Source organism: Engraulis encrasicolus, chromosome 19, assembly GCF_034702125.1.
Source record: "Engraulis encrasicolus isolate BLACKSEA-1 chromosome 19, IST_EnEncr_1.0, whole genome shotgun sequence".
Lineage (NCBI taxonomy): Eukaryota > Metazoa > Chordata > Actinopteri > Clupeiformes > Engraulidae > Engraulis > Engraulis encrasicolus.
Window position 1 is genome coordinate 1,682,843 of NC_085875.1, and position 16,422 is coordinate 1,699,264.

At 44.2% G+C, this 16,422-nt stretch overlaps 2 protein-coding genes across 2 annotated transcripts; both read right to left on the bottom strand.

The window, feature by feature from the left end:
• Positions 1–2,262: 2,262 nt before the first annotated feature.
• Positions 2,263–7,689, bottom strand: fosaa (v-fos FBJ murine osteosarcoma viral oncogene homolog Aa). Its single transcript, XM_063183993.1, has 8 exons — positions 7,519–7,689; positions 6,978–7,076; positions 6,470–6,685; positions 5,692–5,799; positions 4,296–4,502; positions 3,080–3,159; positions 2,731–2,836; positions 2,263–2,643 (listed from the first exon to the last, which is right to left on the bottom strand). The coding sequence occupies exons 1-8, from the start codon at positions 7,687–7,689 to the stop codon at positions 2,263–2,265; spliced, it is 1,368 nt and encodes a 455-aa protein (XP_063040063.1).
• A 5,837-nt stretch (positions 7,690–13,526) lies between these two features.
• Positions 13,527–16,349, bottom strand: acyp1 (acylphosphatase 1, erythrocyte (common) type). The gene is made up of 3 exons (XM_063223954.1): positions 16,004–16,349; positions 14,420–14,524; positions 13,527–14,176 (listed from the first exon to the last, which is right to left on the bottom strand). The coding sequence occupies exons 1-3, from the start codon at positions 16,079–16,081 to the stop codon at positions 14,066–14,068; spliced, it is 294 nt and encodes a 97-aa protein (XP_063080024.1). The 5' UTR covers positions 16,082–16,349; the 3' UTR covers positions 13,527–14,065.
• Between the last annotated feature and the right edge of the window lie 73 nt (positions 16,350–16,422).

Below are 16,422 nucleotides of genomic sequence, written 5' to 3' on the forward strand. Positions count from 1 at the left end.
ATAATGTTATATACTATATAGGCCTATTATATATGATGTTTGCTTGCATGTTCAAATGTGGTAGACTCTAAACAAAACTATTTTCCTGAATAATTACAGTGTTATTACAGATTATCTCTGACTCTTATTTTCCTGTAGCCTGATTATCATCGACTTTCAAATCTCTTTGAGATTTGGTGTCACGTAGAGCAGGGGTGGGGAACCTACGTCTCGAGGAATGTTTGTGGCCCTTAGCCCGTTTTATCCGGCCCCCGATATAATTTTAATGTTATGCAGCTTCACATGAAATATGACATATTTTGGAAAGGAATCTTGGAAATTACATTTGCAATAGGCTACAATTAAGTTATATTCAGGGGGGCTCGAGACGGTGAGGTCAATTTTAAAGATGGCTGTCCTCAATATAGGCCTAAAGTGCTGTGGGAAATCCTGGTTTGTGTTCATCGTATGGCCCTTGGAGGATTTTTACAATCCTTGGGGGAATTTGAAGTGGCCCCTCAAATGAAAAAGGTTCCCACCCCTGACCTAGAGCATAACAATTAACATTTCCAACGGCTTGGTTGACCCACCTCCCTTGGTTTGCTACAGGCCAGAAAAGGAATGCCGATCGTTAAACCGAACATTTTCTTAGTCCCAATACTGCCTTGCACACGCCTCTACCCAGGGCCGTTGGAGCTGCTCAAAGTTGATTGCTTATCAACAAAGTGGGTGGATTTCCCGATATCCCCGGAGCTCAGAAACAATATTTGTATCGCTCCTGGCCTGACTAGAAGCAATGCAGAAGGTGGTGAAGGCCTGGCTAATTTTCCTGTCTCGTTGTTGTCATCGAATTACATTATAACCTTAGACCTACTGCAAGGCACATGGATGACAAATCAAGTCAGACGCAGATTCTGATGAGAATATTTATTTTTTTATTCATAACAAGCAATCACTGCTCATTTCACCTTTTTTTTTGACAGACGAGTCAAAATTCAAATGGTAGAAAAATAAATTATAGGAGAGTACATCTCAATATAATATAGATATCGCACGGCATGTTTTCATGGAAAACTCTAAACATTTTCAACAAATGAATGAAAAAAAACACAGTCTGAATGGTGACACTGAGGTGTAAGCATGATCCATGGAGGAGGATTATATCCGAACATACTGAGTGCGTTCCAATAAGTGACCTTGCGTCCTCCACTTGTGCTTGTGGCCTCATACCAGGAAGTAATACGTCATGATGACATCACTGACAACAGCATTATATTTCAATATCTCACAAAAGCTCAATTTTAAAGTAATTTTCTCATTCGCAAACTGGATGGTGAATGAAAAACAGCCCTCCAAAAATGGTTGTGGCTAGACTGACACAGCTGGGAAACTTTACTGTTTTCTCCACGGAGGAGTGGCCAGGAGGTGGGCCTAGGCCACAAGCACAAGTGGAGGATGCAAGGTCGCATATTGGAACGCACAAACTGTAAAGCACAACATTCAGAGCTATTGAATACACAATTGTCATCGAGGAAACAAAAAACAAACACAAACCCACTCTATCCATTCCACAGTACAAGATAAGCCATAGAACGAGAATTAACACATATAAAGGTGGATATAGTATTATATATCTATCGATATGGCATCTCTGCAGCATGCTCATCAACCCAGCACATGGTTCATAGCTGTCCATAAGATCAGTGGCCATGCTTTTGTTATTCAGCTACATTAGCTACCTGGAAGAGGGTTAATAATTATGCTTCCACACAAGAACATTTTGCATTGATGCAGCCAGCCGCCATTCCCGAAAACAAAAACACCCATACCATACCGTACGCCACCACAACACCCATAGCTTACAGTACGACTTCAATTAAAGTCCAGTTGAACTCCCATCGCCAGTCATGCCACTTGGCAATGTTGCCGCGCTCTCTCTCCATCAATCTGTCTCTGGTCCCTTAGTGTCCATCATCATCATCATCATCATCATCATCATCATCATCATCATCATCATCATTATGATGTGCTCTGCAGGGCTCTAAATTAACTTTTTTTTTTCATCACCAGCCAAAATGACTGGTAGATGTTAATCTTACTAGCCAAACACTGCACACTCCCCGAGTGGGTCAAAGTGGGCTGGTATAAGTTAAGTTGGTCTTTTCTACCAGCCAAAACTCTGGTGTTAATTGGTTAATTGGCTGGTGTTAATTGGTTAATTGGCTGGTGTTAATTTAAAGCCCTGGATGTGAGTGAGTGAGTGAGTGAGTGAGTGTGGTGCACTCATAGTGCCAAGAGTGTGGGTGAGTTGAGAATATCCACTCTAGACTCCCCAACACCACCACCACCACCACCGCCACCGCCACCACTGCTGCTCGTCGTCTTGCCCTGCGTCGCTGCCTTCAGGAACTCGGCTCCGTCGGGCACGGCGTCGTCGGCGTCCAGCTCATGTCCGGCGAAGGTGAAGACCGATGACACGAAGCCTCCGCCTCCTCCTCCTCCTCCGCCGCAGGTGGGCGTGTTCACGTTGACCACGGGCGTGCTCAGTGGCTCCAGGTCGCCCGCCACCGACCTGTACAGCGTCTCCCAGTCGGCCAATCCCAGCGTGCCGCTCAGGTCGATGTCGGGCACCGAGCGGGCGGTCTCCATGCCGCCGTACATGTTCTCCATGTCGTCGTCCATCATGTCACCGCCCCCTCCACCGCAGCAGCAGTCCACCTCCCCTGGGACCGCAACGCCGCCGCAGGAGACGCTCTGTAGCAGGAGGTGGTCCAGCAGCTCCTCCTCCTCCCCCTGCACCACCTCCAGACTGGGCACCAGGTCACAAAGGTCACTGGCCTCCTCCTGCTGCTCCTCCTCCTCCTCCTCCTCCTCTTCCTCCTCCTCGGCTGTGGCACACAGCAGGATGTTGGAGTTCCCGGAGATGGCGGAGTAGGGCAGGCCAGAGGAGGAGGAGGAGGAGGAGGAGGAGGAGGAGCAGGAGGAAGAGGAGGAGGAACCAGGGAGGCCAGGCTCCTCCTCCATGTCCTCCTCCTCCTCCTGCAGCATGCTAGTGTCCTCCTCCTCCTTCTCCTTCTTCTCCTCCTCATGGGGGCTGGACGTCTCCACGGACAGCAGCTTCCCCAGGCCGTCGGGGTCGGTGTTGTTCTCGGCGGTGTCTGGGCCGGATGGGGTCTGCTGCTGGGTTGTAGAGGAGGTGGTAGAGGAGATGGTAGAGGTTAGGAGTGTTGACAATAATAATTACCGCTTGAATTCAGAAAGACAAGCAAGTCATGTATTTTGCCTTTAAAGCAGGGATGTCAAACTCAGGCCCAGGGGCCAAATCTGGCCCTCGGATTATTCGGCCGGCGAGATCATTTCAGATCTGTATTACAGTTGGCCTACATGCACCATTAATGTATAGCGTAACAAGACTTGAACATGAAATATGGTTTGTCACAGGATGTGCAGACACATTTGAACTACCATACATGAGGAAAAGGTGTGTGAGAAATTTAACTATGAGTATGAAGCTTACGTTCACACAATTTTAGTCAGTTCGGCCCAGGACTTCGTTCCAGATTTTTATTTTGGCCCTCTGTCAATTTGTTTGACACCCCTGCTTTAAAGCATGGGATGAAGATATGGTTTTGCCTTCAACTACATCATAACAACATTTCTATGACAGTACAGAGAGCTGTAAGTAACAGATTAAGACATAAGACATTACAATTTTGGTGACAGTAAGGTTATAACATGTGCTGCGCTAAGGGGTTAAATATAATGAGCACCTTATTACAACTATTCCAGGTTGTGTAGGACTATCAATGCTTTTCTAAACATATTCAACAAGAGATGCACCGGATCCAAGATCCGGTTCCGGATCTGGCAGGATAATAGGGTTTTTCACAGGATCCGGTTCCGGCCGGATTCTCCGGTATCTGGTAGGATCCTAAAAATCAGGATATGGTGCATCTCTAGTTTTTACTTAGCCTAGGCTTTTCAGTCAGTCTTTCACAACCCCTATCGCTGCATGGAGTGAAAGCCCTTTGGAAGCGGCCATTGCAGGCAGTGTGGCAGTAAGCCAATGAGTCTAAAAAACAGTTTGAGCCAACGCATTAAAAGTGCTAGTAGGCTTTGTCTTTCAACCCTTTCGTAGGATCCGGTATCCGGTTCCGGATCGGGCAGGATCTTAAGCAGTGGATCTGGTATCCGGAAGGATCCTAAAAATCAGGATCCGGTGCATCTCTATATTGAACACGTTTCAAAATTACAGCGATAATACCGAAAACCATGACAATTTTGGTCACAATAATCGTGAGGTAAAATGTTCATACCGTGCCACTCCTAGTAGAGGTGGAGGTGGTGGTGGTGGTGGTGTTGGCAGGGGAGTCCAGAGGGAACATGATGCTCTCCAGGTCGGGCAGCATGTGGCAGGAGGGCCTGTGGGACGCCAGCACGTACTCCAGACGCTCCTTCTCCTTCAGGAGGCTGCTGATCTCCGCCTGCAGCGTAGCCTTGTCCTCCTCCAGCTGCTCCGTCTCCTTCAGGACGAGAGTCGAGAGAGAAGAAAACAAATCCAAGAGGATATTAGACAGAAAACAAATCCAACAGGATAATAAAGAGTCAAAAGAAAGAAGTCTACCGCACACCTTCTTGACTTTATGCTCGTTATATTAGAGCGAACAATGCGTTTCGCCTCAATGCGTCATCAGGCTCGCTCAGGTATTAATACCTGAGCGAGCCTGATGACGCACTGAGGCGAAACGCGTTGTTCGCTCTAATAAAACGAGCATAAAGTCAAGAAATTGTGCAGTAGACTTCTTTCTTTTGAAGTATTGAACATTCCTGCATCTACCAGCACCTAGGAGCTGTGCATGGAACTTTGAGCAGTTGAGGATAATAATGAGTGTTACTGAGTGGCGATGGTATTGTGTTGTAGCCTCTTACTACAGATGGGGGGCGCTGGCGGGCCTAGTCACTATTTGCTGAAAATACTCAACTACATCATAACAACAATTGCTATGACATGACCTTAAGTAACCGATTAAAACACATATCCATTACAATTTTGCTGACAGTAAGGTTATAACATAGGCTCTGCTGCGCGAAGGGGTTAACAAAGAACAGACACACACATCCGTCTCAAAAAAGAATTCAGGTTCATCAGGTAGATGTTGCCAGGTAGGCTGGCAGCATGGTTGAGAGCAGGCTATTTACTGCTTGCAAGAGTTGTCACTTGCTGGACTGTGTTCATCTATCACAGATTCATATTATACTTACTGTATAATGGCAAAACAAGGCTTTGTAATTGTATGTATTTGTATTTGTGACATTTATCAGGTAAAGGTTGGCAGGTAGGCAGCTAGTTGAGAGTTAAGGCTACTTACTGCTTGCAAGGTGTCACTTGCTGGACTGTGTTCATCTATCACAGATTCATATTACACTTACTGTATAATGGCAATACAAGGCTTTGTAATTGTATGTATTTGTATTTGTGACATTTATCAGGTAAAGGATGGCAGGTAGGCAGCATGGTTGAGCGTGTAGGCTACTTACTGCTTGCAAGGTGTCACTTGCTGGACTGTGTTCATCTATCACGGATGTATATCATACAGTACATACAGTAAGTATAATGACAATACAAGGCTTTGTATTTGTATTTGTATTTGTGACATTTATCAGGTAAAGGTTACCAGGTAGACAGCACGGTTGAGAGTGAAGGCTACTTACTGCTTGCAAGGTGTCTGTCAGCTCCCGCCTCCTGTTCCGACACTTGGCTGCAGCCATCTTGTTCCTCTCCCTCCTGATCCTCATCTTCTCCTCCTCCTCGGGAGACAGCTGCAAAACAAAGCCATGATCAGATCACGGGTTTAAAAACACCTGCTACGGACGGTAGGCGGCCTACATCTCTCGATGCGCGATGTGACCTCAGGTTGCCATGCAGAGGTGTCGTACAGGGGGGTAAAGTGTGACTCTGTCTCCAGGGCCCCCATGTATTTAGGGGGCCCATACACAGTCCAATTTATGAGAATATAAGGCTGGAAGGGGGGTCCATTGAAGCTGATTGTACATAGGGCCCCATTTTTGCTGCTTGCTACGCCCCTGTTGCCATGGAGAGGAGGATGCGCCTGATTCCTCCTGCTCTCCTCTCCTCTACTCAACACTCCTCTCCTCTCCTCTCATCTCCCCTCCTCTCCCCTCCTCAACACTCCTCTCCTCTCCTCTCCTCTCCAAATCTGTCCTCTCCTCTCCTCCATTGTTTGTATTGCATGGATACAAAGGAAACTTTGACCCGATGGGGATGGATACACACACGAGTGACATATTATAATATTGTAATAACACACACCCCCACCACCACCCCTAATCCTCCTTAGCTGTAAATAATACATTAAGATCAATGTTGGTGGCAACAGATTTCGTGTGCGCCGCGCACACAGACAGCAGCGCAATAACATCTGTAAGCGCAATTCGATGCGCAGTCAACAACAACAGCCTACCAACCCACCCGTTCGTTTTTTCCTTTCCTGCTGGATTTTTTGCCGTTGCTCCCGCCTACTTTGGGGCTCGCAGCGGCAGACTTCTTCTGCGCTCCATTGCTCTGTTCTCTGCCCGGAGATGGGGGAACAGACGTGATGGTCGGCTGGACCAGCCACTGCAAATCTGGGGTACTTGAGATGGTTGTTACCGTGGGAGCGAACGAATCCTCCTCGGACACATCCATCTGTAACATGGATTAAAAAGGGGAAGGCGTTTAGCTGCGAAATCACGGATATGGGATTGAAAGACATTTTGTCGTATACAGATAATTGGGGCATTATACACACAATGGCATCTGATATCTATATCACTATTGCCCACTCGCTGGGTATGCAATCCCACAGACGGAACGCATCTACTTCCAGCAATCGTCGCGCAATAACATCCTGCTCACCATTATGGCTTAGCCTAATTGCGCAATAATCCATGCAATTTGGTGGTTAAAATATATTTAGCCATCCAAAAATAGATTCCACCAGATCAATATTTGACTTTTCATTGTTGCTGACGTCAAGGCTGACGCAAGGCCGCGGTGGTGTCTCCTCAATGGGTTGATTTTTCTCAATGAACTGGGACTACTGTATAGGCACTCCCAGCGGTGCATTAGCATGCCTGGTGTTCATTTGACAGAGAACTGTGGAATTTATTATAGGAAAAAAGGAGGCAGTTTTATCTCCTTGTTCATCTTGGGGTCTATTTTACAGAGACATGGTGAGATGATAACGCACGGCATGTTTGAGCATGTTATCTTATCAGCCATGATCTATGCTTTTCTGGACACATTGTCTCCGTTGACAGCTGTCAGACATCATTTCACAATAAACCCACATATTTTATAACAAATGGTATAAATATAATTCATTCTCAAGTGGTATGCATACATACATAAACCATAATTACAAGGATTGTTTATTTCTCGGACCCAAGTTCCTGTCACACACAAAAAACACCGTGCGTAATGCTTTTTTTCTGGCAATTTCCATTTTCCAAAGGATGACTGTCTGTTGCGCTGTATACCTGTGTGTTCTCTGTCGAAGCCGCAGACGGTGTGGATGTGGATGATGATGATGATAACGCGTCCGGTGCTGCTGACTGTGGTGGATAGTAGGCGAGGGTTTCCCCTGGCGGCGACGCCGAGCTGCAGCGTGACAAGGATTCAGAGTCGTCGGTAGCGCTGCTGGAAAACATTTTCCTCCTCTGGTTATTATTTTATGAAGGGCCAAAAACTGTGCAGAGCGCAAATAATCCCTTTTTTCGCTCCCAGATGTGTTTTCTGCCCCCCAGGTTCCTCCAATACCTGGTAACTGATGGACCCTCTGTGCTAGCTCCTCCTATATATATCCTTGTCAGAATTTTTATGAATGAACCAAGGTTGTACCATTACAGTGAATAGGAGCCGTGGACCAAATCTAAGGAAGCGCAAAGGCGCCATCCAATACGAGGCATGCACGCATTCTGATTACATGGGGGATTTGCCCAGGCACAACTAGATGGTCGAAAAGGATAGGTTTTATTTCAAAAGATGAAAAAAATCCTGTTCACCAAAGCGAGCACCCCCGTCTTCAAGACGAGACATGGACATGGCACGTGTATCGCGTCCATTCATAAATTTTCAGTGCGGAGGTGGATCATCAAGGATTCGGCCAAATGCTTGCCTATTGCCAACAAATATCAAAATAGCCAATGCACTGTTCATTTTGGTGTTGAGCATAAATAGGCTACTTGGCAATCTTAGATGTAGCCTAGCTGTTGTCCTGCTACAGAACGGTCAGGTGGAGGTAAAACACGTGCGTTGAAATTTGCATCCTCCTTTGTTTGACCTGAAATCAGACCTTGTATAGCCTATAATGCCAATACAGGTTGCCACCATACTGGTGTTGAATTTGTTTGAAGGTGTTTATGCTTTAACAATGGAACATGTGAAAATAGATGATCAAATAATATAATATAATATAATATAATATAATATAATATAATATAATATAATATAATATAATATAAAACATATACAGTTGTGCTCATATGTTTACATACCCCAGCAGAATAAACGCTTTCTTCGCGATTTCTCACAAAATATGAAGGATTACACAAAACCTTTTTTTTCACTCATTGCTAGTGACTAGCTTAAGATATTTATTAGCAATATTCTGTGTTTACTCTTTCAAAAGCATGATCACAACCCAAACTGCCCAAATGACCCTGTTCAAAAGTTTACATACCCTAGTTGCTAATGCTGAATATGGCCCTGTTTAACATCAGGGACCGCTCTAAATTGTTTGTGGTAGTTGTGGATAAGGCTCTTAATGTTCTCAGATGACAGAACAGCACATTCTTCCTGGCAGAATGGTTGTTTCCTATAATATTTTTGGGTGTCTTGCTGGAACCTCACATTTGAGGTTTCCCCTGAATGGCTCAATGATGTTTAGATCAGGAGAGTGAGACGGTCGCTCAAAAACTTCATTTTATTCTTTCTGAAGCTAGTGACGGGTTGATTTGGCTTTCTGTGTTGAAATATTGCCAATGTAATTTATAAGATTCCTTTACAAAACATGTCATATTTCACGTGAAACTGCCCGTAAGTGACCCTCGAGACATAGGCTCCCCACCCCTGCTATAGTCAATACATGCATGCAGGGAAGCCGACAGGGGGGGACAAAGGGATCACTTGTCCAGGGCCCGAGGAGAGAGGGGGCCCAGAATTGGATCCTCATTACATTGTAAGTATTGGGTTTGGGGTCCCTCATGTGTCTTTGTCCCGGGCCCAGTCAAAGCTGTCAGCGGCCCTGCATGCATGAAAAACCTGTCCTGCTCATTTGGCTTTCATATGGAGGCAACACTAAAGCTGAACTACTTTCACTCCTCGTGACCCATGTGACTGTCAAGCCTGGGGTTAAGGTGACCATACTTGCTACAATAAATACAGGCATAAAAGACTGGCACATGGCATGTGCAAGAAACAGCTTCATTCTTAGAGTGTTCTGGATGAGTGTCATTACCAATAGTCGGACTTGTAGCCCAAAGGTTGCCGGTTAGACTCCCAATCCGCCAGGTTGGTGGGAGGAGTAATTAACCAGTGCTCTCCCCCATCCTCTTCCATGACGTACCCTGAGCATGGTACCGTCCCGCCACACTGCTCCCTTGGGGCGCCATTGGGGGCTGTCCCCTTGCACAGGTGAGGCATAAATGCAATTTCGTTCTGTGAAGTGTGCACTTATGTGCTGTGGAGAGCTGTGTCACAATGACAATGGCATTTGGAGTTTCCCAGTTGGACTTTCAGTTGGGCTAAGTCAGCCATGTACTTAGCTCTCTTTGGACAGTAAAAAATTAAAATGTCTTGTGTTTGACATGTTGCAACGTTTATTGTTCATTCATGGAATTTCTCCCCATCTGTCCACTATCCACCTGATCTCAGCAACCCAAGGACATTTCTAGGACATGGCCAATAGATGGCAGCAGACTCCTGTGTTCATCATTGCTGATGTATCTGGCCAGATGTGGGTGAGGTGTAATAGCTGATGGTGCCCTCCGTGCCTTTATATTTTGGAGAGTTTCCCTTGATGCGTAATTTTTAAAAAACAAAAAAAGACTGTGGGATATGACTGGTAAGGTATTTCAAATTTGGAACACCACTGATGATGGTCTGGTCACAAAACTTTGGCTTATCTCAATTTTTAAAATCAATTCCCAATTTCCCCCCCTGAATTGCATGCAGCTCTTGAGTTTTGACAGCGGACGTCTGAATTATTTCAGTGAATAGTTTCTGCCCAAAAATATTAAATTATTAGTGCCAGTCAGAGCCTTAGTTATCTAGGCCTTCTTCCTTCTTCTTATCATGACTATTTAAACTGTTTTACAGGATTATACAGTGAGGAGAATAAGTATTTGATCCCTTGCTGATTTTGTTGGTTTTCCCACTAATAAAGACATGATCAGTCTTTAATGTTAATGATAATATGTATTCCAATATGGAGAGACAGAATATCAAAAAGAAAATCCAGAAATTAACTCTAAAGAATATATAATAATTGATTTATATTTAATTGAGGGAAATAAGTATTTGATCCCCTGCCAACCATTAAGAGTTCTGATCCTGCAGATCAAATGGCACTTCCAATCAACTTGTTCACTGAATTGAACACACCTGTTAATAGTAACCTGCACAAAAGACACATTGAATCTGCAGAATCAGTCCATAGAATCAGTCAATCAATCGTTACTAAACTCGCCAACATGGGACAGACCAAAAAGCTGTCAAAGGATGTCAGGGACAAGATTTTAGAACTCAACAAGGCTGAAACGGGCTCCTGGATATTAAAGAGCAAACTGTTGGTGCATTTCTTCCTAATTTTAGGACATACAAAATGATCATCACTCATCAATGTTAGGCCTGTCTCTGGTTCCATATAAGATTTGACCTTGTGGGAATTTGATAACCAGGAAAAAAAGGAGATAAAGAACCTTAAAACTGTATGGGAGGAGCTAGGAAATGATCTCAAGGCAGCTGGGACCTCAATCACTAAGAAAACTATTGGAAACACTTGATACCACAACGGATTAAAATCCTGCAGTGCATGTATGGTACCACGGCTTCAGAAGGAACCTGATCAGGCTCACCTGAGGTCTGCCAATGAACATCAAAATGGATTAGGATATGATTGGGGGGTGCTGGAATCAGGTGACACCAAAATCAAACTGCTTGGCATTAACACAACTCGATGTGTTTGGAGGATGAGAAATGCTGCCTATGATCCCAAGAACAACACCTTCTCCAACATCATAAATGAAAGTGGTAACATTATGTTTTGAGGTTGTTTGTCTGGCCAAGACACAGGACAACTTCACATCGTCAAGAAATGGATGGAGGGAGACATGTAAACGACATGCTGCATGCCAACCTCTTTCTCACCACCACTAGACTGAAGGTGGGTCATGGATTGGCCTCCCAATATGATAATAATCCATAACATACAGCCCAAGCAACGAAGGAGTAGCTCAAGCAGAAGCACATTAAGGCCATGAAGTGGCCTAGACAGTTTCCAAACATTAACCCTATACTAATCCTGTGAAGGGAACAGAAGCTCCCATTTGGCAAGCTACAGTCATACAACTTAAGTCATTTAGAGATGATCTGCAAAGAAAAGTGGACACAAATCCTTTCTAATATATCCACAAACATTGTCATTAACTGAAAGAAACATCTGACCTCTGTATGAGAAAACAAGGGCTTTGCCACCAAGTATTTTGTCTTCTTTGACTAGAGGGGTCAAATACTTATTTCCCTGAATTAAATACAAATAAATTAATATATATTCTTTAGAGTTAATTTCTGGATTTTCTTTTTGATATTCTGTCTCTCCATATTAGAATACATTTTATCATTAATATTATAGAATGATCATGTCTTTATTAGTGGGCAAACCGACAAAATCAGCAAGGGATCAAATACTTATTCTCCTCACTGTATGTATACTTCTTACTTAGTCTGGTGTGCACAGACCTTTTGGGGGGGCAGGTGCTGGGGACTGCAGAGCTTCTGGCTGCCTTACTAGGCTATATACGGACACTATCGAGGCATTTTTATCACAAGATTTTAATAGTCATGCATTTCTAGATGATCCTGTCCACAAAACACTGCGGAAAAAAAGAGGCACTTCTTGTCCTGGCGGAAAAAGGGGCAAGTGCTTTAGCACCGCCTTGTCCGTATCTGTGCACACCTATGACTTCTTTGTCAAGATCATGTGTATACCTCTTATTATGATTCAATATTTTCTGCAAGAAAACACAAGGAGTCGACAAGACAACAACAGACTAATATGTAGACACCAGACGTGTTTTAGTGGAGTGACTGGATAAGAATCACATTTCAGTTGTATTTTCATATGACCTTCTTAATTAAATAGAATGTAGGCTATTTTGCCACAGCAGCAGAAATGGAAAGGTGTCTGAATTCATCTTTTTATATTTCCTTTCCCTTGCAGACCCGGGCATAATATGCACCGTCAGTAGTTTGGTGGATTCTCATTTTTTTTTTTAAAACAACAACTCGCATTTCATTTCATATGTTAATAAATAATGATATGTTGTCAGATGGAAGAGCGCAACACGGTTTCTTAACGATTCACCACTATTTTTTTATTGTGCTGATGTTTCGGCACTAGGCCTTAATCAGAGTCCTCATAGTCAGAATCCTGAGGGACATCATTCTTAAGAAAATGAGGACTCCAGGCTCTTCTATTAGATGATTTACCTCTTAACTTAACCTGGTTTACTCCTGAACCAGCTTTGTAGTATAGGCCCCTAGTGCCGAAACGTCCCTCAGCACACCAAAAAATAAAGTGGTGAATTGTAAAGGAGCCGTGTTGCGCTCTTCCATTTGACAGCTAATGACTGAAGTACCTTGAAAAGCTGCACCTGCTGAAAAAGAAACGTTCAAGGTATGCAGGCCTTCGCAAATCGTTCTCAATAAATAATGATTAAAAAAACAAACCAAAAAGAAACACAACCAATCCTCATCACTTTAGGGCCTCACTCAAGTCTGTTGTGCTCTGATGCATCAATGTTCCTCAGCTCATCAGTTTAGCATAGTGTTTCTCAACAGGGGCTCTACAGCCCCCAAGGGGGCATTCGAGAGCCCTTGGGGGTTGTTAAGAGGGAAACAGCTGAGAGGGGTGGGGTTTAGTTGCAAATAGGAGGCAATAGTCCATTGTATGTTTGTAATACTGATGGTGGCTTTGTCAGGCTTACGATGATGTCAAAGGGGACGTCGGCAGGCCTATGATGAGGTCAAGGGGGCGTTTGTCCGAAAAACAGTTGAGAACTACTGGCTTAGTTAGCGTGTCACTCTGAAGTCCTTAGGGGTATACTAAGAAGCTGGTTCAGGAGTAAACCAGCTTAAGTTAAGAGGTAAATCATCTAATAGAAGAGCCTGGGGTTAAGAAAATGAGGACTCTGGGCTCTTCTACAGTATTAGATGATTTACCTCTTAACTTAACCTGGTTTTAATCCTGAACCAGCTTCTTAGTATAGGCCCCCTTGGGATCCAAGACCTCGATGCTCATCAGTTGCTCCAGGGGGTCGACGCTCCTCTCGTTGGTGAACTCAACTTGGATTCAGAAGCTTACAATCCAGTGCCACATATTCCAAATTACCTACCTAGTTTTACCTGCTCAATTTAGGCATGTGGACTGGTAAAACCAGGTCATTTGGAATCTGTGGCACTGGACTGGATTCTAAGCTTCTGAATTCAGGTTGCCCATCATTGTGCAACGTTGTTCTTCTGCTCATCAATTTAGCGGCTCACTCTGAAGTCCACCAGGGGTGCATTTCTCGAAACCATAGTTGCGAACTACATTAGCTACTTTGTTGTTTGCAATGCAATTTCCCTTTGGCAACTACACAAGTTGCTAACTGGCCAACAACTATGCTTTCAAGAAACGCCCCCCAGTTTAGCGTGGTGTTGAGGGCTTTGTCAGGCTTATGACGATGTCAAGGGGGGGCGTTGGCAGGCCTATGATGAGGTCAAGGAGGTGTCCGTTGAGAACCACCAATTGGCTTAGTTAGTTAGTTAGCGTCTGACTTTGAAGTCTTTGTGCTCCAGGGCGTCGATGCTCCTCTCGTTGGTGAACTCGGCCTTGGTGATGTGGGACTTGGGGCTCCCCGTGCTCCTCAGCCACTCCTGCATCAAAGACGTGCAAGATGGCATTGTCATTCAGTGTAACGGATACCTTCTGCTGACTGTAACGGTAAAAAAACATGATTTTTAAATTGTTTCAAGTGAATGGATGACAGCCGAGGCTTTCATGAATTCACTGGAAAAAAATAAAATAAAAAAGAGTCATATTTTTAACAGTTACAGTCAGCAGAAGGTATCCGTTACACTGAATGACAATTTCATTTTGCACGTCCTCCTTTGACCCACCTGCATCTGCCTGACCCGCTCAGCCGGCCCCTGGAGCTGTCCCGTCACCGTACCGGCCTCAGTGTTCATCACCCAGCCCACCAGACCCAGCTGGAGACCCTCTTTCTGGAAAGAGAGAGAGAGAGAGAGAGAGAGAGAGAGAGAGAGAGAGAGAGAGAGAGAGAGAGAGAGAGAGAGAGACACACACACTTTATTAACCCTGTCGAAGTAGCACCCAGCTGCAGACCCTCTTTGGAGACACACACACAAGATGGATGGCAGGAGCAGAGAGAGAGGGAGGGAGAGGGAGAGAGAGAGAGAGAGAGGGAGGGAGAGGGAGAGGGAGAGAGAGAGAGAGACTTTATTAATCCTGTCGAAGTTGCATCAGTGTTCATCACCCAGCCCACCAGGCCCAGCTGCACACCCTCTTTCTGGAGAGAGATAAGATAAGATACAACTTTATTGTGTGTGTGTGTGTGTGTGTGTGTGTGTGTGTGTGTGTGTGTGTGTGTGTGTGTGTGTGTGTGTGTAGGCCTCCAGTGTTCATCACCCAGCACACCGGGCCCAGCTGCACACCCTCTTTCTGGACACACACACACAAGATGGATGAAGGATCAAAAATGAGGGGTAACCTAAGGGGTGGAAGTTTCTTAACTGCTGTGCCATCCTGCATAATCTTTAATTTCCGGCAGATTGTGGCATTATTTTGCACGACATTTTGTCTCTCAGTCTATTTTTTACTCAGAACTCAGGCCAGGTTCCAGTGTAATTGAATACTTCGGTCAAAATGTACTCAGTAAGTACAAGTGAAAGTATTAATTTTAAAAACTACCTAAACGTACAAATACTCGTAAAAGCTACTCAAGTACAATACTTGAGTAAATGTAATAGTTAGGCTACTTTCCACCATTGGTCAGAACACGCGACAATAATCATTAATCCATCACAAACATTGTCTAGCCAACTGATTGCTTGAAGCTCTATTGGCAAGATCCAGAGCCCCTAAGAACTTTCTGGTAAATTAAGCCAAATCACGTGGGCTATGAAAATATAGGCCTAATAGACTACATGAGCGTGGTTTATGGTGATTCTTGATGCATCATGGCTAATGGCTGGGATCATTTCACTATAGCTTGGATGCATGTTTACTTTGTTCGCAGCAGACAGTGTATGTACATTGTACTCTTTTCACAATCACTTTCAATTCATTTGCAAACTAATGATGACTCAATTGACAGCATTACTCAGACTCTGTTAAAATAGGGTCAAACAGTTGTCTACTGGTGGCATGATGAATGAACTTGAAAATAAATGATAGAAACATTTTACACTCTGCTCTGCAATAATTGTTGGGTGTTTTTTAACTGCAGTCGACCCAACAGGAGCTTTGCTCAGGGCGGACTAGCATCAGAAGGTTTCAGTAGATGACCTTGTCACATTCTCAATTAGGTAAAAATAAACCAACCAATAAACAAACAAATCGACTGGACATGTAGGCCTACGTTTCTTTTGCCTAGCTAGCTGCATCAACATTGGTACCCATGGACTTGGGCAGCAGAGATAGGTTGGTCAGTCATCTTCTCACCACATTTCAAAAAACATTACCTGGGTATACTTTCGAAAGAACACCCCTTGTACCCTCCCGAAAACTTCATAATCCACAGACAGGAGATCTTGAGCCATTGTGAAGGCCAACAGCGTCAACTTCAGAAGAAATTAACAAAAACACCGGCTTCGGATCTTGTATCATCAACACAAGTGTGTTACATTAGCGACAGCAGAAACCGGAAGTTACAACTTAGCAACAACATTTCAGAATAAAAGTTTAGCAACTAGGCCTGTCTAGCCCCATAAAGTATGATTTCGGATTACAAAAGAGGCAAAGAAATATCAATAAAATGTTTAGTGTAAAATGTCAATGCAAATAAAAAGTTAATTTGTGTGAGATAGAAGCAATCATTCCTTTGGTTAGTATTCAATTGCATACACAGCCTACCCATGTACTAAAGCAGTGGTTCTTAACC